Genomic DNA, 25,000 nt, shown 5'->3' with positions numbered 1-25,000 from the left:
TGATGATGTATTTTTAAACCTGGACCCTAGTTTCACATACTTTTTTGTCTTTGTGACTAATTGTGATAAAATGATTTGAAATTGGTCCACTATTGAGCGAGAGCAATGCAGCCGGCAGCAGCGAGACTGAACTGCTACGTAATCCTTGGGGGCAATTGCGCCCGTGTCAAAGTACGTCCAGTAAAGTGTTTGTTTTTGCTACTGACAGGCTCAGATTGTAATTACAAGTTATTGTCAAGGGAGTCTGGTGGCTTTGACAAGAGCAATATGGCAGCTGTTTCTGGTTAAACAAAAAAGATCTTACTCTCTTTCATATCCTACTCTGTCCCTGTAGGCAGCCCTTCTGTAATGTTGTCAGACACTTAATAATGCCCATCCGAGGGGAAAACAATGGTCTGAAATTATAACCAAATGCCTGAACCTTGCTAAGAACATTATATTTCTGCATGTCAAAAGAGTTATTTTCGCACCCTACGTCTACTAGAGAGGAAAAGGTATATTGACAAACTCAATATTGTCTGCTTATATCAGTTTCCCTTCTCCTTACCTTGCTTTTCTTGGAGAAATGAAACCACTGAATGGCCAGAAGTCAAAATGTGTTGATATTGACAACTATTTGATCGAATCATTTAATCTAACCTTAAAGATCATCATTTAACCTAACAAATCTCAATAACAAGTCCTGCATAGTTTAATTAGATTCAGTCTCTGTAGTTTGAAAAAAAATACTTGCCGTAAACTTAGGCATATTGAGTGTCCAGATTCGAATTCCACAGATTTCCCATTCTTCCTGCTGATGCCTCCAGCCTTACTGCCTGTATCCACTTTTGTCTTCTTAAAGGTTTTCGGTTTAACTTATAAAAACTTGATTCTTTACCCTTGTTGGTAATGCATCCGTCCACAGAGCAGCCTTTTCTATTGTTTGCTCGCAGACGGAAGAGACAAAGAGGCACCTTCACACAATACAAAGTCAGTGGAGAGCAATTAATTGTTTTTCCCTCTACTGTGGGCGGGACTTAATTGCACTCATTAGCTGGAAACACAACAGACAGTTGAGGCCAATGGGAATTCCTTTACTCATAAACCAAAGTATCAGGCAAATTCAAAGTTTGACCTGATGGTGCTGGAGGAAATGACTTATATGGACTTGAAGGTCATAGGACATGAATGAGTGTACCAAATTTCATGACAAGTCATCTTGTAAACGTAGAGATATTTTAAAAGATAAGTTAAAATTTTGACCTGCTGGTGGAGCTACTACTAGGATCACCAAAGTTAATACAAATTGATGGTTTGGGGACCAAAGATATCTGCACCAAATTTCATTGCAATCCATGTAATAGTTGTGAAGACATTTACTAAAAGATAAAAATGTCAACCTGCTGGTGGCGCTGGAGGGAAAGTCAGGGGATCACTAAAGTCAGTAGGATTCATCCTCTGAGGACCATGAATGTCTGGATAATGTTTCATCCAGAAGTTGTTGAGATATATCAGTCTGAACCAAAGTGTTGCACCAACTGACGGACAGACTGACATTGTAATATTAAACCTCTCAAAATAAGGGTCAATACATAAGGTGGTTGTTTCTTTATGTTTTTATTATTTTCTCAGTTTGAGAGAGGGAGGCTTCTGTCTGAGTCGCTGTGGTGTGGCCACCTGGGCCAGAGATCCTGGTGTCTTTTGGGAGGCCCCGCAAACTCCTGGACAGCCCAACCAGTGCCCCTGGCCAAAGATCTGCCCTCACAGTATTGGTGAGTGTTTGAATGCGCTCCATGAATGTATATTAGATGCTCAACATTATTAAGCTTTGATAAATAAACTATTACTTAAAAATATTTTTTCCAGCTCAAGCTAGTTGTTACTAATATGTCTGCAGTTAGGAAAGGAGTAAGTAAAGGGAATAAGTGTGCTTGACAGGCAGTATAGTAAGTCCCACCTGATCCAGACATTGTGCAGTTGATTGGACACTTGATCTCCTCACAATGTATTAGCAAATATTCAATCAATGGCACTTTTATATAGGTTATCCTGATGTTGAGAGTCTCACATTATCACTCTCATTTCTAATCTAGTTAAATATTAAAACCTAATAAATCACTCGGATCAAATTAAGTCATAGCCATGATTTAAATAATGTGTGAACGTAAGATTATGTGTGGCCATGAGAAAATTATAATGACTCATCTGCATGAAGAGACTGGTGTTAATTGTTGAATACTTGGCACATGTGGTATAAGGAGCTACATGTATATGCATGCAAACATGGATACTTCCAAGTAGATTTTTATTTTATTAATCTTGAAGAACCATGTAGTGATTCTTAGAAAGAGATTTGTAATTGGTCTGCTCAGAATGGTCATCCTCAAATGCTGATAGTATGCTGATCTCACGGAAGTTAAAGATATTATCATGAACCGGCTAAGAAACTAGAGAACACAAGTATTGCAAATTAGAGAACTGAGAGTTGGTGGAGGATGTTGCTGCAAGAAGGAACTGTTTGTTCAATTATGTTTATTGGAGTGGATGATGGCGATGTGAAGTATGTCATAACTATAGGGTTTTGAGACCCTGATGTGTACAAACAAAAGTTTGCACCGAAAGTTTCTTGAGAAAAGGAAATATATTAGATATTACAATCCCTAGATAATTTGGGAGGTTTCACGTAAAAACAGTTAAGTTTACATTCAGTGTCCATAAAGCGGCTATTATTAATAATAATACATTTAGAATAGATTACATGGATTGTCACCTGACTTTCTCGGCAAGACACCATATAAGCATGTTTATCAAAATGTTCCATTAACCTTTTAGCCATTTAGGACTATCCTACAGTATGTCACTTAAACTAAATCAGTATTCTTGCTTGCTCTTGCTGCTGAATGTGTAAGCTATTGTTGTTTCATTGTATGTTATTTTGTGCGCCTCTAAATCAGTGATACTGTGCCAAACTTACTATAAACTGAGTACATTTGTTGGCTTATTGCATGCAAAACAAATAAGAAGCCTCAGCTTCTTTCTGGAATGCATAAAATAAATGGACATCCATTTTTTACAGTATAAAATGACAATCCAATCCAACTTTATTTAATCCAACAACAGAGTGCAGAGTGTTTCATCTTCACATAAGTAGCAAATAGCTAAAAATCAGTGGTATGCAACATAATTATGTAATACTTCTACTAGGTATTAAAAAATAATCTTCTAGGGCTGGACAATAAAACAATAACAATTATCACAATATAATTTTTTCAATAACAATATAACAAATGTTCAATAAATATTCAATCAGTGTTGAACTTTATTCACTTGAATCATACGAATTAGGACTTAATTTGTTTTATTAAGATGTTGTTTTTGTTGAGGAAAAAGGACCGAAAAAAGCTTTTAAACCAAGAGTTTAAACCAAAATTAACCATTAACCGTTTCTTCAACTTTCATTCAGGAGCAAAAATCCGTCTTTAAACTCAAAAGAAATAACGATTTGATACTCATCGTGATAATTATCGATACTGAAATATATGAAACTTTTTATCATGATAATATGTTTGGCCATATCGTCCAGCTCTATAATCTTCAAATGTCTTATAGGCCAATTTACATAAAATTAAAATTCATTAAAAATAAAGGAGCTAGACTTCATGGTGGTATTGTCCCATCTGCTAAAATCCCTCCTCAAATCTCATGGTGCTCTGAAGTACAATCATCCCTTATTAGTATTTTGTGTTTGCATGTATTCATCCATTATCTCAACAAATCCCTATGGATTTAGCTCATTTAGCTGAAAATAGCTCAAGACACTTTGTCATTTAAAGCAGGAAATGTGTTGGTCAGTAGAATCAATAAAGAATATTCATTGGTTTTTAACATAGGCAACACATTTGTTTGTGCTTCATTAGACAGCATTATTAATTATATTATAGGGCTTACATTCCCTTTAATTGTTATCCAACAACTGCATAGTCATTTAAACAATAGCTGTCTATAATGGAAGAAATGCAGCTTGTCAACACATAGCTTTTCTTTCCCGTGAGCATTGTTTAACACCACGACAAGGTACAAAACATACCAAAAAAACAAGTAATATTTCAATGAATTTAGGCTGCTTTGAAATAAATATAATCTCTCTGCCTTCTGGTAGATTGATCTGGTAGTCTTTGCCAGTCTCAGCTATTGGCAAGTGTAAATTAAACACAGTGTGGTAAACTTCCATAAATGTCATCCAAGGTTTTCCATAAGACAGAAATAAATAGCCTATAACTTAATCACATCAGTAATTTACTTAAAGCTAAATTAATTACTGTTTATTTAAAGAGGTGGTATTATGCTTTTTGGCTTTTTCCCTCTCCTTTATTGTTATATACCTTTTTTGTGCATGTAATAGGTTTGCAAAGTGAAAAAGCTCAAAATCCAGCCCAAAGGGAGTTTCCATCTCCCACAGAAAGCTCTGCTCTGAACTGCCTGAAAACAGCTCATTTGTAGTCCAGCCATTTCCCTTTCATCCCTGTGACGACTCAGTAATTCGGAGTGTGTGAGTGTTTTATCATAAGTATCTTACTTTTACCAGGATGGTCTAATTATAGGCTACTCGGTTGATAGGAACTACTTTTCCTTTCGCCTGTCAAAGTCATACTTGCTCTACGGCTCTGTGACGGAGCTTCTTTGGAGTGAGCCGCTGCAGCCCTTTACATTTCCCGCAATTGAATGCTGACTATGGCTGACTGTAAAAGCCGTCACATCTGGCTGTATTTCAGCTGTGAAGGTAATAATGACTGCTGTATGTGATGTGTGTGCAAAGACAGTGAAATACTTTAGCAACACTGCAAACTTCGCTAAACATCTGAGATTAAGTCAAAATAATATGATGATGTTATGAAGCGGCAGTTCTGAGGAGTAGATTTTCATTATAATTAAAGAATATGACAGTAGTCTTGTCATTATGCAGCCTGGGTATTACTTGGTATTGGTATATCGGATAGGAATTAAGTGGTATCGCACATCACTACCAGGCAGTCCATGGACACAAAGTTGTTACAGTTATGACGTTATGGATGAAAGATACATTTGTTACAGATTAATAACTCACCACTCTGAAACTCTTGCTCCAGTCTTTGTTACCAAGCTGATCGGCAACATGTACCGCTGAAATGAAGCCGTGTTTACTGGCTTCTCATTGACCCGCCCTTCTCTGCTTCTGATTGGCTAGTAGTCCTTAACTAGGAACTGCGCATGTGCAACTCCCAACAAAGATAATTTAGAGACAAAATGTATCACTCCATAGCTAAAACGAAGCCTTCACACACAGCATGAAAAGAGGAGCTGCAGCAATGTGCAGTATGAACAAAAAATATGGTGTTTTTTAAACCATTTAAACCTGTTCTGGTACAACCCCTAAATAGGATTTTGAACCTGAAAATGAGCATAATACCACCTCTTTAAACAACTCAATACAGTAGAGATTAAAGAAGAAGTTAAACCTTTTGGGAAATGTTGCTTATTCGCCTTCTTGCCGAATTCATATCTGTCTGTTAAATATGAAGCCAACAGCTAGTTAGCTTAGCTTAGCACAAAGGGGGGAAGCGGCTGGCCTGGTACTGTCCTGAGGTAATAAAATCTGCCTACCAGCATCTGTAAAGCTCTTTAACACGTTATATATTGAATCCATACAAAAACCAATGTGAAGTGAAGTCAAACTGTTCCTTTAACAGCAGCTAATTAATCCCTTCCTTTATGCTTTAGTGAATCCAGGAGGTACAGATTCACCGCCTCACCTCCCACCCTGGGGGAACAGTGACTTCCTGATCAATGAGGTCAACACTGATACACCTGGCGCAGCTGAGGACGGCGAGTACATCGAGCTTTGGCACCCATCGGGACGCCGGGTCTCCCTGCAGGGCATCTGGATACTACTGTTCAGTGCACACAACAACAGACCCTACAGGGAGATCAGCCTCAGTGGACACTTCACCACGTCTAAGGGCTACTTTCTGCTGGGCAGTGACAGGTTGGTGCCAGCTCCATCACTCCGCTTGCCCCCTAATACCATTCAGAACGGACCAGATGCTGTGGCACTCTATCGCAGCCCTTTTGGCCCACCATCAGCCGCACAAAGGGGGATCCCCACAAAAGGCCTGCTAGACGCAGTCGTGTATCGGCAGAGAGGATCAGATAAGGAGGCGCAGGAGCTAAGTAAAGCTCTGACCCCAGGACAGCTACCTCTGCTGGAGGATCCAGAGGTTCTGCCTGGTGATGAGGCCCTCAGCCGCTGTAGAGGCCTTTACCCCTATGACCTGTCTGCTTTTTCAGTGAGTACAAAGGGCGAAGGTTTCACAGGGCATGCTGAAATAAAACAGTTTAGCTCAAAGGATAATACAAATGGCAGAAACAACATTGTGGAAAACAAAGAAGACAAAAGCTTATGTATAATGAATCCAAATAACAGTAATTAAAGGAATTGCACACATTTTTGTCAGAGAGGTAGATGAGAATATTGCCTCCACTCTAACATCTGTACGCTAAATATAAAGCTACGTTCAGCAGCTGGTTAGCTTAGCTTAACACAAAGACAGGAAACAATAGCCATGCTTTATCCAAACGCCAGCACCTCTAAAACACTCTAATTAACACATCTTCTCTCATTTGTTTGATCTGTGCACATATCGAAGTGTAAAAATTATGTCCAAAAATATTGAACTACTAATATTTGGGCAGTTTTCTCTCATTGCACTAATATTTAAATAAATCCAGATGGATCCGTATTGGATATATCACAGACGTTAAAATCGTAAATGTATGAAATGCATTAACAACTACAGGTGGCTCCACCCACCCCTCTGAGGGAGAACAGTTGCCCTCGCCCCCCTCCAGCCCCTGAGCATGTAATCATCAGTGAGGTGGCTAGTGGCCATTGGACCAATCACAGCCAGCAGAGGGCCTTTGTGGAGCTGCACGGGACCCCCATGACAGACCTGCGGGGCCTGGTGCTCACTGTGTTTGACCAGGAGTACAGTGGGACCGTCATTGCCCTTCCTTTGACCGGATCTACTGACCACGATGGATTTTACATGGTTGGAAATGTCACTGCAGCAGGTGAGTGCAGTTGGAGACCTCGTTGTTTAGGTATGGACGCCTGTTGGAAATGAAACAAAGATTTCCTCTCATTCTCATTAACAGTCTATTCCCCCCAAACCCTCTGTCTGTCTTTTTCTTCTCTTCCTTGTTTTATACCTGTTCCCGCCATCACTCCTTCACCTCCTCTCTCTCCTGCATAGATCAGATTTTCCTGGAGGGCTCCACGGTGCCAGCACGAGGAGCAGTAGTCCTGTGCTATGACCTGTTCAGCGTCTGTAGAGCTGGCACTGCTCTGACCAACTCCAGTCTTAGAGATGTACTTGTGTTCAGTGAAAACCAGCAGCTGCTCTCCTCTTTGTCAGCCACCAGAGGGAGTCAAGTGATTCCAGCTCTAGGGTAACGTCAGAAAAAAAACCAACAGCATGTTTGAACTTGCACAATGAACTGAAATGACCAGTTATTGACATGTTGCATGTTAATAGGCCTTTTTCACAGCAGACAATTTGGCTTGTCATAGTTTGAAAAGCACAGGTTGGAAACAGACACCTATTTCCAGGAAAAACGCCTAATATAACATACCCAAAATAAATAAGTAATAACTCCTCAACCATTAGGCCTAGATGCATAATTCTGGTCTCATTTGACAGGTCAGAAGCTAAGGAATATGGTTCAACCATATAAATGAACCTAATTTTTCTATTAAGTGTAAATGGAGATGCAATAAAGGAAAATATGATATTTTCATCCTTGCCTTGTATAAAAGCTATATTTTAATAGCAATATCACCATTAAAACCATCATTCAACTCATTATAATGCAACTGAATATCTTCTAATAGTCTTAGAATACAAATGTAACTGTATATTTGATGAAAAGAAACTAATATAGCAGTTATTACACAATTTTTCAAAAATATACCAGGTGAATATTTGTTGTATATCTGTTTATATGTTCACTTTTATTAACATTTTTTCTCTCCGTACAACCACGTTCCAAATAACATAAAGCTTCCAAAACATTGAAATACTGATAACAGTGGATATTGATCAATATTCCTGTGACCAAAAGTAATCCCGTGCTTTATAGGGCTGTAAGTGGGCTCTTTCTCTTCGTATTGAAGAGATGTCTAGCTGAAAGATCTGAAACTTTTTTCTGTAGCTCCTATGGGTTGGCCAGTAGAGGCCGATAAAGACCGTCTCCCACAAAGGAACTCTTCTTCTCTCCTTCAATTTGAGGAGAGAAAAGAAACCTAAAAGCTCATTGACCTCACCAAGATGGCGGAAGGTCTCTATTGACACATAATTCAGCTGTTTTTTGACTGAAAACAGCGAGAACAAGAAAAGTAAGAGAGCGGTTGTAACTGTAAATGTATATTGCTGCGTTTGTTGTTGTATTATTAATCGGCTAATAATGCTGTGAGTTTAGTGATTTGAGTGATATGAATTACACAGCTGAACAGAGGTGGGATGAGATGAGAGGTGAGATATGTTGAAGGCAACTTGTGCAGCCATGTACAGAGATAACAGATCGATAAAAATGGTAGCTGAGCCTCCTAGCTTCACGGAGGTGTGTGGCATGCGTAGGGTGACAAAATAATCTGATCGTCCATCGATTACCCATTTGCATTTTGAGGCAAAAATCTATTGTGGCATTAACATGGCTCCATACTATTCAAGGAAGCCATGATAGCGAGCCATCTGCAATAGGTGGACCCTGAAATTAAAGCTGCTAAATGGAATTCATCTTAAATTTTATTATTTACACCTTTTTCTACTGAAAAAGGTTCGCTGAAATTGCTGCCTCCATTAACAGTATAATAATAATTAATAATAATAAATAATTAAATACACTTGAATTAAATAAAACCATAGAAACCTTCGGAGGAAAAAAAAGGTGCTATTCACACAGCCAGTACCACATACTGCAGTGTCAGGGAAAAAGTAGAGAACTTGTCAGAGTGGAAAACATTGGAGGTAAACAGTTCAATCAGCCACAGTCTGCTGGGGCTACCTAACCGAATTCCTCTGGGTTACCCTGGATTTCTTATTGGTTCTGTGTAGCCTATTTCCAGCAGCACTTACATTCGATTGCTGCAATTCAAGAGAGCATGAGGCGAGTTTGTCTATAAAATCTTTTTTATAAATTAAAGAAAGTAAATTAGATGATGAGGTTAACATTTAAAAGACAATTAGATGTTAACCCACAAACTAAAAATTAGCTGCCAGAAAATTATAGGCTCCATCCATTTGGGTGAGATCGACCTACTCCAACATTAATCAAGCAAGTTTTTCTCTTTAGCTTCAGCTGCAGTAAGCAAACATTGCAATATGCAGTTGAGTGACAACCATTTTTGTGTTTTGAAGAAATCCATGTAAACTTGTTTTAGAACAGCATTACTGTAACCATAACCATGTAAATGTTGCAAAATACATTATTGCCTTAACTTATTTTTGACTTGATCATCCTGTTTATTCATGTGTGTCATACATGTACTGTTGCGTGCATGTGCAGGTCTGTGGAAGATGGCCCTGTTTCGCTCAGTCGGTGTTCATGCTGTGAGGCGAGGAGCCCCGCCTCCTGGATTAGCTCCTCACCCACACCTCGCAGCACCAACGTCTGTCCAAGCTCTTCCTTCTCAAGTGACATTGATCTTTGCCTCAGTCCCCTGCCAAGTGACTGGCAGGAGAAGTTAGGAGGTGAGGTATCATAACTACAAAAAGTTGTAATCCTTAAAGATTAGTATCAGTAGTAAAACTTCTATGCCGGGACTCCTGTCTGCTTCTCCAAACTGTGAGCATGCCGAACGTCATCTAGTACCCCAATACCACCACACTTCCCCCACAATCCGAACTACCCCTTTAAGATTTAAGTCTTGGTTGATATGGCGACACTCGCTTGGTGAAAACAGCAAATGCGGTTTAATACTACAGGTCACAGAATCCTGGGTCAGCAAAACAAACTATTTGTTGTTTTAATAAAGAAGTCAATAATTGGCCTTTTTCTGTCATTCTGTGAGCAGCAGTGATCTGATTTTATGCTTCACACGGCATGAGTCTGGGAACAGCAGGGCACAATGAAAGGAGTTGGTTACCTTGCTGAGAAGCTGGATGTGTGCAGCCTCTCGCCTACTGCTTTTCATCTAACATCTCTGTAGCTGCTGCTTCTTTTTTCATTACTGTCTGCAGTATATTAAACTTTCACTGACAAAAAATGCTGAAAATTACAGCATTCAACTATAGTGCTCACTGACAAACTATCATTTACTACACATGTTATAAAAGTCAACTTGTGTTTTGCTGTTAATGTAAAGCTGCAGCAGTAGGAAATGTTTGGTTTGCATAAGCAGTAACTTAATACAGCATTTTTTTGGGAAATGTCGCGACAGACACCTAGTTCGTAATACTGCAAATATAAAAATGTTGCATTACTTTCGACAGTGGGCCATAAGCTCAATCAACATTGTGTTATCTCATTCGCTTAACAGCCATTTATTTAACAAACCTAAAACTTGAAACTGAATAAAATATGATCTAAGGACAGATAGTGTCATATTTTGTGGCAGATAGCAATGCAGAAAGGTACCCTCACCCTACTGAGCCGAATCTGGGACACTGAGATGAATGGGCCAAATTCATCACATAATTGATGTCAGACACATATTCTAAACAAAGTGGTGCCATTATAAATGTATAAATGTACAGTGCATACAAACATTGCATACACCCACCGTCTTTAGAGGGACAAAATAAAATTAAAGCAATGAAGATAAAACCTTAATGTAGAAATTACTTTCTTTTTATGTCTGAATTGACTCTCTAAGTCTGTCTCGTGGTTATAACACCGTAAACAGACCTTCATAGAAGCTGACAGCCTCTTCTCTGTTTGTCCCAGACTGCAGTGGTCTAATCCAGGGTAGGAGGGTGGCTGAGGTGGCAGACTACCTGGAGCAGAAGTGTCACTGTGGCATCTCTGCCTTGTATCTCCAAGGTGAGGCACTTTTATTCAGTGTAAATTTGTCACATTTGACTGATTTGTAATGTAAAAAATGACTGGCCCGTCCCTGAGGTTTGAAAAATCACGTGTTTGTCAAAAGGATGCTAATAAAAAAGACCACTGAAGCCATTTGTTGGGAGAGAACTTGACAAGATTGACAAGACTCCAGTCAGCAATGAACACAGTGGTGTAGGTCGCAGTTACCATGGTGTTATAAAGTATGGATATGTGTTTATGTTGTTGGAGCCCACTTAACAGCTGAGTCTGGGTTTAATTTTAGTGAGTGCATTTGAATTTGAGTGCAGTGGTTTAAGAACACCTTCTCTTCATTTGGCAAGCAGTGTGCCACCAGTGTAATAACAAGCTAAAGCGCGTCCTGAACTCCTTTCATATGAAGCTAATGAAACATTTGTCGATCTGCTTGTGTTCAAGGAGCTAACTTTTCCTGTGCGTCTGGGTGGCTACGAGTGTGGGGGAACATGCACGCGCTGTCGGACCATCAGAAGGCCCTCATCATCCAGACATTACACATGAATCCTTCATCGGCTCAGGGAGACGTCTGCTCTGCGCCATCCACGGACCGTTATACAAGCAAAGGTTAGCATGACAGAAAGGCCCTGCACAAGCTCACCACTGAGCCACCATGCATGTCTAGACATGTTGTCCTGGTGGTAAAATCTGGGATTGAATGTAATAAGATCTGCCAGAGCAGGCAGAGTGGCACATTATCATCATTAGGATTATTAGGATCTTATCCAGAGGCGGTGCAGCCTTTACAGTGTGTTTGCAAAAGTTAGAAGATATATTCTTGTGTGTCTTACTCCGAGCCATAGAACCTAAGATATTTCATAATAACATGTAGAATGACAATCTGCAGATGATAATAATACAACTTTTAAAAACAGGACTTTCCATGTAACAAATACAGGTCTAAGTGCCATGTCATGTTAATCATGACATTGAAGCATTAAAGAATAGTGAGCCGTCTGAGAGCTTGTAGCTCTTGATAAATTAGCTATAATTACCATAAATGTAAAGCACTCTTGGATCAGAGACATTCTTCCTTCTTACACAAGCTATGGTTCATGTAAGCAGTGACATGAAAATGCAGAATGGGGTAAAAAGAAAATTAAGTAAACATCATCTAAGCCTTCCTTTTACAAACCCCTGCTGTTATATAGACTGTTGCACTCTAGCCGTGTTACATGGAGTGTGAGAAGGACAATGAAGCAGTTAAAGTAATGATCCTATTTATGGGTGGATGGGTGGATTTTTTTTCAGCAACAGCCATTAAATATATTAATGTAGTAGTTTTCATAGTTTGTATCGTAGCCATTCCTGTTCAGGATTCAAATTACTAACCTATAACATGAGGGATTCACAGCTGAAATTATCTGTGGCATAGACGGCATATTGTTAGGTCCATTTTGCAAAGACAACTGGCTTTCTGTGCATTAAGCCTTGCATATGCTTATAGAATCTAAAGGAAGAAGTTTCATCAGGATGTTGAATTGCCATGCTGTGTTGAAACATATTTAACATGTTCAGAAAGAGTTACTGACTTTTGAATTGACTTTTCTGAATTATTTGACTCTCTCCTAGCGTCTGCCCTGGGGTTACAGATAGGGCTGATAGTAGCAGTGCTGCTGCTGCTGGGACTGGGAGCTGCTCTGTTCACATATTTCTACAGGAGGAGGTGAGGAGTCTTATTCTAACCCTGTCTTCTCTGCTGGATGTGCACACTGACACTGGTTTGCTGGAAATCTTCACAGAGCCAGATTACTTACATAATAAGGATAACATATGTTTAACCCTTTGACTTGTAATGCTTGCGTTAATTACACAGTGACTGAGTGTTGTGAATAGCATATTTTAAAACAAATGTGTGTAATCAACAATCAGCAGTGCCCATTTAGCTGCATTGTTGGGAGTCTCGCACCGAAGATGTGTTCTTTTGTTGCTCGTTGCCTTTAATCCTCCCTGACCCACAGTAATAATGTTTTTTAGAAAATGCTTTGTGTAAATATAAAGAGAAGTCACACTCAATTTTGAGCCCTTTTCTTTTGGGGTTGCACAAGTCTAAATTCTTAGAAAAGGAAATGAAAAAGCAGCAGTCTGCGGAGGTGTTTTTCTGCATTATTGAAAGAACATGAACTACAACCATGACAGATTACATTAGAGCTGTCGCTGAAGATACTTTCAACTGTTGATTAGAAGAGTCAAAATGACCTACGTACTAGATTAGATGTGTGTACTGTGAATAAATATCTGTGAAAATCTAATATAATGAAATGTTACAGTGTCAATACAGTATAAAATAGTAGAACTGCTGTCTTAAGAACATAAATAAATGCAAAGTATACAAAATAATGAGAAATGTGCCCAGCTTATGAAAGTGCAATTCTTAATCGTTCTATGACTCTTGAGAGGTGTTAAAACTAGGGCCCCTCGACAAGAGAGTGTGTCTAGATAATAATAAGAATAATACATTTTATTTCTATAGTGCTTTTCAGGACACTCAAAGACACTTTACAGTAAAACCTGTACTTATGTATATTTAAAAATAGATAGAATACATAAACAATAGGTAAGAAACATGAAATACAAAATACATAAAAGCCATACCATATACAGACCATATAAATAACAGTTGGCAGCAGGTTAAGTGGAACATTATTTGACGTTAAAAGCTGGTCTAAAGAGTGATTTGAAAGAGTCCAGGTTGCTACATTTTCAGATGGGTAAGGAGTTCCAGAGGGAGGGGGCTGCAATGGTGAAAACTCTGTCACCCCAGCTTTGTTGGTCTTTTGTTGGTGTTTGTATGGATATTTGCAATTAATCAAATGACCACAAAGTAAGTAAAAAAATAATCCAAAAGTAAAAATAAAACACTGAGGTTCTGAGGCTTTAGGGTAGATCCTAGCTCTGTCCAGTTGCCTTGTGCACTGTGACATTTGGATACATGCATTAAAAATTATTAAGTGAAAATCCACAATCCAAAAGTGTGAAATGTCAGCAGTAAATGTCAAGTGTCTGTAGAATAGCAAGCCCTTCGTGTCTTAACATTCTGCACTAACGTACAACAGTCATTGTCTGTCATAGAGGGAAGAAGTAGCCTAGTAGTTTAGAGATTCCTCCACTGACTCAACTTTTTCATGGCTTGTAAAACCTGCTCCTTAAAGCTAATCCCTATCACTCTCTTCACCTGTGTGTGTGTGTGTGTGTGTGTGTGTGTGTGTGTGTGTGTGTGTGTGTGTGTGTGTGTGTGTGTGTGTGTGTGTGTGAAATAAATTCAGAAAGTTCACGACAGTGCTCTGGAAGTTGTTGAAAGTCATTCCGGGTAATGCAACAAATCACAGAGTGAAGTAGTGGTAGTAAACAGTCAAAGGTAAATTATAAAACGTAATCCTGGAATCCTCTGAATGTGAGTGACTGGAAACTGTAGTGTAATTTCAGTGTGTAGATTCTGGCGGCATTAAGGCTTAATTGTTTATGTTAATGTTCTCTGTATTCTCAGGCGTCCTCTGGACTATTACACCATGGAGCTGAGTGAACATGCAGAGGGACTTTCAGATCTATAATCAAGGCTTTGAATCACTGTGTTTGCATCTGGAAGTGCTCGTGTGCGTGGGAGGACTTCAGCAGAGAGAGCGAGAGACGGGGGGGGGGGAATCGTAGGTTAATTTGACCTGTACGTAACTGATTTTGTGTGTGACAGGTAGAATTTCATGGCATGGGTGACACTTAAGACATCAAATCAGGCAGCCCATGAGTTGCATTTAAAAACATAAAGATAGTAACATATTTTTGTAAAGATCAGTGTATAGCCAGTGCTGTTGCTACTTTTAAAGGAAAAGGAAGATAAAAGGGAAGATTTATTTTAAAGTACTTGATTCCTAAATAGTCATTTTTGTTGACTTGCTACTGTGGAAAAAGCCTTTTAAATTTAAACATGTGATTTATGCAGGAAGCTTCATGACATCCTCAGCTGGCACTACAGTGTTTTAACAACAGACTTTATAACCAAGATAATATTTGTTACTCTCACACTTCAAAATGCTCTACGTCCTGCTTTATTTTCCTGCTACATGCTGTAATAGTCATTTTAGACTCTAGTCACTCAAAGGGCTTGATTGTGTTTTAAATGTGAACGTCTTTAGCTAACATGTGATGAATGTCTGTAACCACTTTTGTATGCTTACTTAAAGCAAACTGTTTACATTTTCTTGATTGAAAGTTAGAAAAGGGGACGTGAGCGACTGATGTTGAAGTAATCTCTTGAATGAATTTGTTTTTAGAAATGAGAGTTTGCTTGGGATTAAGAAAATCAGAGCTATGTCATGTTTCACTTGTGTTTGTTTTGTTTGTTTTTTTGAGTGGCTCAGAAACCTCTACTGTGCCTTGTTCTTGTATGTTATTTGATCACCTGATTCCTCATTTATTAGAGGGAATGTACAGCCATGTCTGCTGCAGCCATAAGTGTAAATATTATGGATATGATAGTATTCTCAGGGGGGGTGGGGGGGCAGTTATCGCCAATCTGAAATGATAACTTATTGTAGAAATACAGAAACTAGATGGGTTCAGAGCAAAAGTGAAATATTCAGATAGGTTAAGTTAATTTGATTCCACTTTTTTAGTTTATAGATACAGTTAATCTGGAAATAATCATAGAATTTCCAGCACAAAGTGCCATGAAATAAACGTATAAGCTTGGATAGGCTCCATTTTAATGTAGTTGATTGACCCTTACTTTATAATGTCGCCTTATTCATCTACTGTGGTGCACAGAATTATAGCTTGTTTGCTTTAATTATCTTGTTGAGGAGATTTCCCTCCTCTGTACCATTTTCCTCAGTTTTAATTTCTCAATACTGACATTATACCCATCTGTCAAGCAAAATTAAGCCCATAAAATCTGATTTGTTTTACAGCATGTTCAACTAATTAAAAAGAAAAAAAGATAAACTGGATGGAAAACCAACAAAATCATGTAAATGAAAGCCTTTTTTAGCTTTCAAAGTGATCAAATTTGATGTTTTCTCCTTGAAATGATGTTATGTAAAGTTCATAAAATGTTTTTTTTATTATAAACATCTATATTTTTAGGTTTTGTATAAAATGGTACATGTAGGAAGTTTGCAGTTGCAGCTCTGTTTTACACCCCAAATAATATATTCACATGCAAATGTGTACTCTTGAATAAAATTTGAGATATGTTTGTCCTGAAGAAGCCACACAGTGCTGAAAAACAGCATAACACAATTTAATGTAACACTTCTGTTCAGAGCACTTGTTTAACATGAGAATCACATTCATCACTATATGTAAAGTGTATTTATATATACATATAAATGGCACACTGACTGCAATTACAAGAAGTGGAAAATTATTAACATGGCTGTTTTTCTAACCTCAGTTGCATTTTCATCGATCAGGAACAGCAGCATTCAAATCTAACACAACTGTGAGAGAAGCTAGAAACCTACACGTTTTCACCGAGCACTTCAAGGCTGTGTACGTACAATGAATTGCCATAGTCTACAGCAGTAGATGCCACAACATTAGAAAGAAAACAGTGTATCATTTGCAACCCCAGGTCATAATTTAAAAGCTTTCTTTCCAGTGTTTGCCTTTCAGCTTATTTTCTGTTTTCCTTCCAATGTCATGCAGATGTAGCAGGTTTGAAATAAAATATTTCCAGATGTGCAGTTTTGTTTCACAGTTGTTCTTCAGCCTGTTGCAAGCCTTTACACCAGAAATCATGTACTATTTCTCGTCTCAGCTCTCATTTGTGGTTCAGCACCGATTGCATAGTTGAGTAGCTAGAGGTTGTCCAAGGCCTTAAAATTTAACCACGCTTCAGTGTCACTTTGTGAGTACAAGGGCAATGCAAGGTTTTTTTTTCTTCTCTCTTTTCACTGTTCAACCTGCTAACCGCAACAGGAAGGCAGATTAGACAGACAGGAAGGCGCTGCAGCATGAAACAGTGTCTCCAGCAGCAGTTCTGACTGGGGAAGAAGTTGTATGTTTGTTGCTCGTTTCATTTGCAGGCTAGTCCTCAAGTAGAGTCACTCCTCAGCGATTCTTTCAAATTCACACTTGAAATTGTTCTACTCCTGCTGTCGTGAGAATTATGGCATTAACAAACGAAAAATATTTTTCGAAAGCATTTCACATCCGTTGACACCTACATACAACTTCAACAAGCCCATGGTGAGTTACCTCAGTTTTGTTTACTAGACACTGTACGTTAAATGTTTCATCTTGACTGCTACAAAAGGTTTCTAAAACTGACTCCAGCCATAAACTTTAACTTTCCATCATGGCCATGTGTTTATATCTGCTCCAGGCCAATGAAAATAGAATAAAATAAAGATCTTCAACAGACTCACTCACTTTGCCATATGCTACAATCCATTTCTGACATGGCATCCTATAATTATGTTTTATTTAATTTACAACGGATATGTCTGTGTTTTATTTTCTTTACACAGCGTATTGCTGGCATGCTTGCATCTCACACACTCACACACACTCACACACACACACAGCTACTTGTGTTTTTGATGTTGCTAATGACGATAATGTGTAATTGTTCTGTTTGACACTCGCCGACGCATTTCTTCACTACTGTTGGTGTGTTAGTAAGTGGGTTTTGGCCATTAAGACGGTCTAAACTTATCAGCGGAAGCTGGCAAGCTGTCGCGAGTACATCTGAGGTCTGGGTTTTTGAATAGGCTTCCTTTGTCAGAAATTACGTGATCATCAATAAACCACACAGGAAGGTATTTCCATTTCCCGTTTGTCTCAGTGAAACATAATTTAAATGTATGTTTGCAGTACTTTCACTGCAGTTTTAGTAATATGCTATGATATGGAATCATACAAACAATAAGCCTTATATATAGCACATTTCATGCATATAGATGCCTTACAGTGTTCTTTGCAGAAGGTAAATGTGAAAGATATGTAGATCGTAGTTAGAATCAAGTAGGATGTGGGTTTTTCTTTTAAAAGCTAAAAAGAAGTGCACCATCTGGTGCAGAGTCTGTGGGTGTGAAGTAATTACTGCCTCACTATGTGCTTCAGGAACAGCATCTGAGAGTGTTAAGTGTGTAGAGGTAATTAATGTAATTTTAATTAAAGCTGTGAAACAATGAGACACACCTTAAAGTCCCTGCATTGTCATGGTCACCCAAAAGGTGTGGGGGGAAAAGGCAAGGAAACCAGGTTAACATTTTTCAAAAATAAAATCAGAGCCAAAGAAAATGAACAAAACCAGTTTCTCAAGTCATTCTCTAGTCATTTCCTCCAAAACATCAAGGTGGGTGGCCTGAGGTAATTCATGTTAATTTAATTTAACATGAATGAAGTTAATGAGAGAACTTTCAAAGTGATGTCTTCCTTAATCTGATGGCCAGAAGATAATGTGTCCTCAGTTAATTTCTTCACCTACCTTCATCACAGCTGGTCATGCCCAGTTTATGATAGTCGCACATTGTATCAGTAATGCTGTTTTGTATAATTTAGACTCAAAAAGGAGCATCTGAGGGCCAAAATTATCAAGCTCTCTCATGGAGATGAAGGCACATTACGATTCTCTTCTGGATCGAAGCAAACGCATTGTGTGGCAGGACGACTGCTACGTGGATCTCCAGTCTACGTCCTGCTCCAACTCTTCACAAGCAGAAACAGAGGGTGAGAGTTTCTATAACAGATTCATCATGTGTCTCATGCACCATAGGCTTTGGAGTGTCTCAGTCAGCTTTCCTGTGTTTCCCAAAACCCTTCCACCCATTAAACCCTTTCTTTTATTTTTTATTTATTATTATTTAGAGGAAACAAGCGTGTAGGACCATACCTATTGGCCAGTGCAAAAAACAAAACAATGGAAAAAACAGATGATCTCCAGTTCTGTTATACTGAACATCAATCTTCAGTTCTGACCAATCTTCACTTTCTTTGTCATTATCGTCCATGTCGCCCACATCATATTCACTCATATTCACATGCTGCTGTTCTTATGAATGTCAAGATACGGAGGTGAGATTAGAGGCTTATCAGTAGAGAAACAGGAGCTGTGATTAATTAATTGTGAATTAGGTTTTGTAATTAAAGTCTTCAAGATCTTGTGAAAAAAAGGTTATTGCAACCAAAGAAGGATTTAACCAGTTTACACATATAATAAGGTAGAGAGACCAGTGGTTAGAAGAAAGTCAGGTTTTTTTCTCTTTCCAGTTCAAGGCTTTTCTCCTATCATTTGTGGCAATGCTTGGTGACATTGAGTCTGGTGGGGATTTGTAGGCAATGGGTGAAAACTGTCTGAAGCCTTTACAGCAGAGGACTTGTGGGCCAAATAAAGGACCAGCTTGCTCAGTCAAGTAATATGACAAAAACAGCAGGGGTAGTTAATATATTGAAATTACAGGTAAACAGGAGACTGATGTCAAACCTTTTTGAAGACCAAATTGGTTGGAACGTGTTTTATTATTAATTGTTAGACTTTGTTAGATTTCTTTCATGTTGATGTGGCTGTGTAACTTTTTTAGACTTTTTGATCAGAGAATTAAATTTGGGCAGTGGTAAGTTTCCTGTGGTGGTCCACTAAAAGGTGATGTATGCACCAAATTAAATGTTGAGTAAAAATGGCAGTCACAGCTACTACATCGCCGTTAGACATAGCCTACATCTAATGAGTTAAGCTATTGTTTAGCTGACAGTTGACTGTTACCTAGTTACTATTAGTCACAAACTATGACATACTGCTTACCACTTTCCAGTTTCCTGTGGGAGAAACTAACTTAATGCTGTTAGAAATATCTTTGCTTGTTATCAAGAATTAGAAACCAGAAAAGGCCAAAAAGGCTTGTAAGGTCCAGATGTCTTTTTAACATGCCATGGACAACTTTGACCTGGATGACTGAGAACCTTCAGACTGCTTGTAAGGTTATTTTACACTTATTTGGAAATTTGTTTGCATGCCAAGGAGTGCTTTTTCCTAATTTACTCAGAGAGGGTAGCAAATGCTATCCTCTGAGAGTCTTTCTTTGCTGGAGATTTTAGGGATATTGATGTCACTTTAGACAAAACAAATGTTCCTGGCAGATTCAAATTAATCAGGTTAGCTTCAAGTATAAGAATCTGAATCTATTTGATTTTAGATGGCTTAAAAGTGAAGTAGGTAGATAAACAGTCTAGAGAATCATTTATGTCCAGAAAGTTTTCTATTCTCTCACAATTTTGCAGAACACCTCTTACTTCTGATGTCCAAAGAAGGGTCAAGGGCGTCTGTGAGGGTTCTCAGTCATCCAGGTCATAGTTATCCAAAGAAGTTCTTATCTGTTTAAATGTCAGCTGAGTGTTTTTGGATAGACACCTAGTAGACAGCATGGTCTGAATTTGTAATGAGTAAATTTGTACTGCTTAGTAAAGTTTTAAAAGGCTGGGGAGAGCGATAGAAACTTTCTTGTTTATGTAATACAGTCACCATAAGCTTCACAAGCACTGCTGATCATAGTAATTGCTACAAGAGGGCTTAAAGCAGGACCCCCCCAACAACTCTTGCTGAGGGCCAGAATTTCTCTAAGCAGAGTCTACAAGTGGCGGACTTTTAAAACAATTTTTTATGTAGGCTTAATTAGCAAACTAGTGTTTAATTTCACAAAATAAATGTTTCTTATTAGCCTACATTACAGTGAACAGACTCCTAAAAATATGGTAAATATATAATGACAAATAGCCTACTTAATTAGAAAATGCTCTCAGACTTTCGCCAAGGAGGCTCTTCACTGAGGGGTGATTGTTGAAATCTGTAAATGTAACTGTAGGATGGAGTTCTGATTGGCATGAAATAATCAACCGTTTTTATACAGTCTGCAATTATTTATTTGCGACATTATTGTGGTCTTCTTCCATGATTATGTGAGCAGTCATGATCTGACTTTATGCTGCACAAGACATGAGTCCCAAAGTGAAAGGAGTTGATTAACGTTACGTGGTTGAGAAGTGTGCAGCCTGTCGCATGCATCTCTTCATCAAACAGCTCACTGTGTCTGCTCCTGACTGTTATATCATTGCAATATTTCAAACTGGTCCGCAGTCATAAAATGTCAAAAATGACCGTTGTCTTGTGTTTAGACGGATTTTTGATGAACGATAGCGGTCAGTGCTGATCTCACTCACAAAAACATTACATTTCCTGTGACTACTTCAAAATAAAAGTCAACTTCTGTTTCGCCAGTTATCCTAAATGCTTTCTCTGTAGCAGTAGGAAATATTGAGTTTGTGTTATCAGTAACTTAATAGAGCATTTTACCCGGAATTTCGCTACAGATGCACACTTTCTAGTACTATAGATTAATACTTTCATCAGTGGCCATTCTGTGGGCCGGATGGGAAACTTCGGCGGGCCGCATTTGGCCCGCGGGCCGCCAATATATGATCACTGGCTTAAAGCAAGCTGGAATCGATGGTTCGTCAATAATGTGCAAGGGTGTTTAATTAAGGTCTCTACCACTGATTAAATTAGTTTTTAGATATTGGAAAAAAGACTTTGGGAAATCCTGAGCTCTCCTTGTTTGAGTTCATAAGTTGAAATGGCTATTGTGCAGTATGTTAAGTATTTGACATTCTTCTTGAATTACTTTATACCTCTTTCCTGGATAAAATATGGATTAATATATGGACATACAAATGCAATTAATTATATCCAACCAAAAAAACGTGCCTACAAATATGATTATTATTCACAAAACAACAACCAACATATTATTCTATAAAACAAAATTGATATCTATTGCACAGAGTCTAGATTATAACAATGCCTAGCCTATGGTTATGAATGTTTGCAGGCTAAAGGCTAATGTCAACTAACATGCTCACAATAACAATTCCTAGACACTGATGTTCAGCAGTTGTAATGTTTTCCATGTTCATCATCTTACCACGAACGTGATAGAAATTTTAATTATAATGCATCCAGTAGTTGTTGAGATTTCAGTCTGGACCAAAGAGGTGGACCGACTGATCAACCAACAGAGACACAACCTGGTTAAAAAGAAAGCGGGGATGGAATACGATCAGGAACGGTGTGTTTGTGTGTGTTTATAGAGGGGATGATCAACAAACATAAGTTTTACAGAACAAGCTATGAAATGAAGAGGGTGGACTGACCACCATGACAAATAATAAAGATAAGGGAAGGAAAAGTGAAATGAAAAAGCAGAACCGACTTATTAGTTGTGTGTTGTATAACTTATTTACACAACATAAGAAAAGGGAAAGTACACGTTTAAAAAAACGACAACGGATAGAAAATTGCCTATGAATATTTATAGTTATGTGAAACAGTGAGAAGCATCACGAACCCTCAGGCTATAACAGAATACATTATTGTGCAAAAATGATTGTCCTCTGGTGCACATAATAAGAATGACCAGCATCTGACTCTTAAAAAGTTGCCAGTGGTATATATACACTGTAGTTTTCAGTGATTGACAAATGATTTTTCTCTGGCAAAAAGACAAAAAGAAAGGGGTGAACCCCTGCTCTTGTTTTCCTACTGTACATCAAAAAGGGTTGTTGTAGCTCAGGAAATTGTCTTTGTTAGTTATCACTTGAGTGCTGAGAGTTTTCTGCTCTGTTTTGGTTTAGATCTTGGCTGGATCCAAAAGCATCGAGACCAGCTGAAACGCTTCAGTACGAGCTCCTTCCTGGAGGGGATGTTCACCCACCTGAGAAAGGTGGAAGTGCTGACTTCAGCTGAGGAGACCAAGATCAAGGAAGCAGGCCAGCTGCAAGACCAAGTTAACATGCTCACAACCTTTGTCTCTGGCAAGGATACTCAAGGCTCTGATGCCCTCCGGGGCTTCATAGAGAGCTCAGATTCTCATGTGGCCCAGCTCATCATAAACTACGGTAAGGGGTATGAAATGGGATTTTCTCTGTGAGTTGGTCAATGTTTTAGAAGAGAAATTGCTCTTATCAAAATAGTTCAAGCTTCTCATAGCTCAGCAAATCATCTAGTGATATGATGGATGGTGATTTGATTCCTGGATCCTCTAACGGCACGTTAAAGTTTCATTGACCAAGATATTGGGCCCTAAACTGCTCCAGATGAGCTTCTGCGTGCTGTGGATGAATGTGTGTGTGTAAATGTAATGCATTGAAAAACACTTTGCGCCACTCTTGGGATAAAAGTGCTATATAAATTCAATCCATTTCCTGTTTGAAATCTGATGTATTTGTATTGTTTACAATAACCTGAGCCAATTTAATTTTCTGCAGATTCCATGGTGAAGGAGCACAAAGAGGTGCTGTTACAGCGATATGAGCAGTACAGAGACAGAGATTCAGTCAGCTGCCCCAAGCTGAACATCTCCTCAAGAACCTTACTTCTGGTCGATGGACTTTCCGACCTCCAGCAAAAAGAACACGACTTAATGCAGGTGGGGGTGACTCGAGGAAGGAAAAGAAATCATCTCAGACAGCTGGGGCTGGCCAAACTCTGGGAGCCCCTGACCCGGGTCAGTTTGCCTCCCAGGGTCTCACTCACGGTCGGGGTGGCTGGTATCGGCAAGACAACCTGGGTCCGACACTTCATCAGACAGTGGAGCCAGGGGGCCATCTGCACAGATGTGAGCTTCGTCTTGCCTTTCACTTTTTGCGAGCTAAACTCATTGGAGAAGCTTTCTGCGGAGAGGCTGGTGAAAATTGCTTTTCCTCATTTAACGGATCCCAGTCTGGTCCTCAGCAGCTCCTGCCGCACACTGCTCATACTTGATGGTTTGGATGAATTCCGCTGCTCTTTAAATTTCTCTGATGCAGCTCCTTGCAGCGACCCAAAGAAAGAAGTGCCCATTGATGACCTTGTTACTAACATCATTCGGGGGAATCTGCTCCCTGACATAGCAGTGTGGCTGACGTCCAGGCCAGGAGTGGCCTCACTCATCCCTGGAGGATTGGTTGACAGGGTGACTGAGATCCCAGGATTCAGCCCGAAGGACATCCAGCTCTTCCTAAGCCATCATTTCTCTGAGAGGGATTTTGCCAGTAAAATATGGGCACACTTGGAATCCAATAAGATCTTTATGGTGATGTGCTACATACCATGCATTTGCTGGATAGTAGCTGATACTCTGATGTACATAATGCAGAGTGGTACACAAGAGAGCCTTCCAAGGACTTGTACTGAGCTGTATGCTCACTTTTGTTCCATGAAGGCAGAAGTAGGTGAACCAAGAGGCAGGGAGCCTGTAAAAATGGAGCAGCTCCATGGGAGCAATCGTAAACTGCTGGGAAATCTTGGACGACTGGCATTTTATGGGCTCCTCAAACACAAGTACACCTTCAGTGAGCAGGACCTCAGGGCCTATGGGATAGATCTACTGTTAACTCAGTGCAGTCTTGGTGCTGGAGTTCTTGTTCGGGAGGAGTCGCCCATATACACAACATACCGGTTCACTCATTTGACTCTGCAGGAGTTTATTGCAGCTATTTACTACCATGTCTCCTCTAAGCGGGCCATCTTTGACTTATTCTCAGAAAGCACAATGTCTTGGCCCAAGATCGGTTTCCAGAACCACTTTAGAAGTGCCTTTCAGCATTCACAACAGGCTGAAGATGGTCACTTGGATGTGTTTGTGCGCTTCCTGACAGGCCTGCTGTCCTCAGTGGCACTGAAACCTCTCGCTGGGCTTCTAGCCCTCGGTAAAGAAGATGGCAACCAGAAGGCATGGGCAGCAGGGTTTTTACAAGGCCTCTTGGTCAGCGGGGGAGCTGTTGTGTCCCTACGTGCAGTCAACCTGGCTTATTGTTTACAGGAGCTGCAACACACAGAGCTGTTGCGGAGTGTAGAGGAAGATTTACAGCTTGGTAGCCTGGCAGGGAAGTTAACACGGGCTCACTGTGTTGTGCTGGGCTACCTGCTGCATGTGTC

At 39.3% G+C, this 25,000-nt stretch overlaps 2 protein-coding genes across 2 annotated transcripts; both read left to right on the top strand.

The window, feature by feature from the left end:
* Window positions 1-1,611: 1,611 nt before the first annotated feature.
* LOC119911195 lies at window positions 1,612-16,772 on the top strand (the record flags this gene model as incomplete). Its single annotated transcript, XM_038730000.1, is given in 9 exon segments — window positions 1,612-1,751; window positions 5,737-6,302; window positions 6,813-7,086; window positions 7,269-7,464; window positions 9,580-9,764; window positions 10,960-11,055; window positions 11,494-11,658; window positions 12,664-12,757; window positions 14,579-16,772. Coding segments are annotated over 9 exon segments (1,780 nt in total), but the record flags the coding sequence as incomplete, so codon positions are not given.
* Window positions 16,773-17,038: 266 nt separating this feature from the next.
* On the top strand, window positions 17,039-24,996 carry LOC119911197 (NLR family CARD domain-containing protein 3-like; the record flags this gene model as incomplete). Its single annotated transcript, XM_038730001.1, has 4 exons — window positions 17,039-17,277; window positions 18,595-18,762; window positions 22,717-22,980; window positions 23,350-24,996. Coding segments are annotated over exons 2-4 (2,035 nt in total), but the record flags the coding sequence as incomplete, so codon positions are not given.
* Window positions 24,997-25,000: the final 4 nt, after the last annotated feature.

The sequence above is a fragment of the Micropterus salmoides genome, unplaced genomic scaffold (genome assembly GCF_014851395.1).
Source record: "Micropterus salmoides isolate LMB-PRFRI ecotype aquatic unplaced genomic scaffold, ASM1485139v1 Ms_hic_scaffold_1955, whole genome shotgun sequence".
Classification (NCBI taxonomy): domain Eukaryota; kingdom Metazoa; phylum Chordata; class Actinopteri; order Centrarchiformes; family Centrarchidae; genus Micropterus; species Micropterus salmoides.
This window is presented reverse-complemented; position numbering and strand designations above follow the sequence as displayed.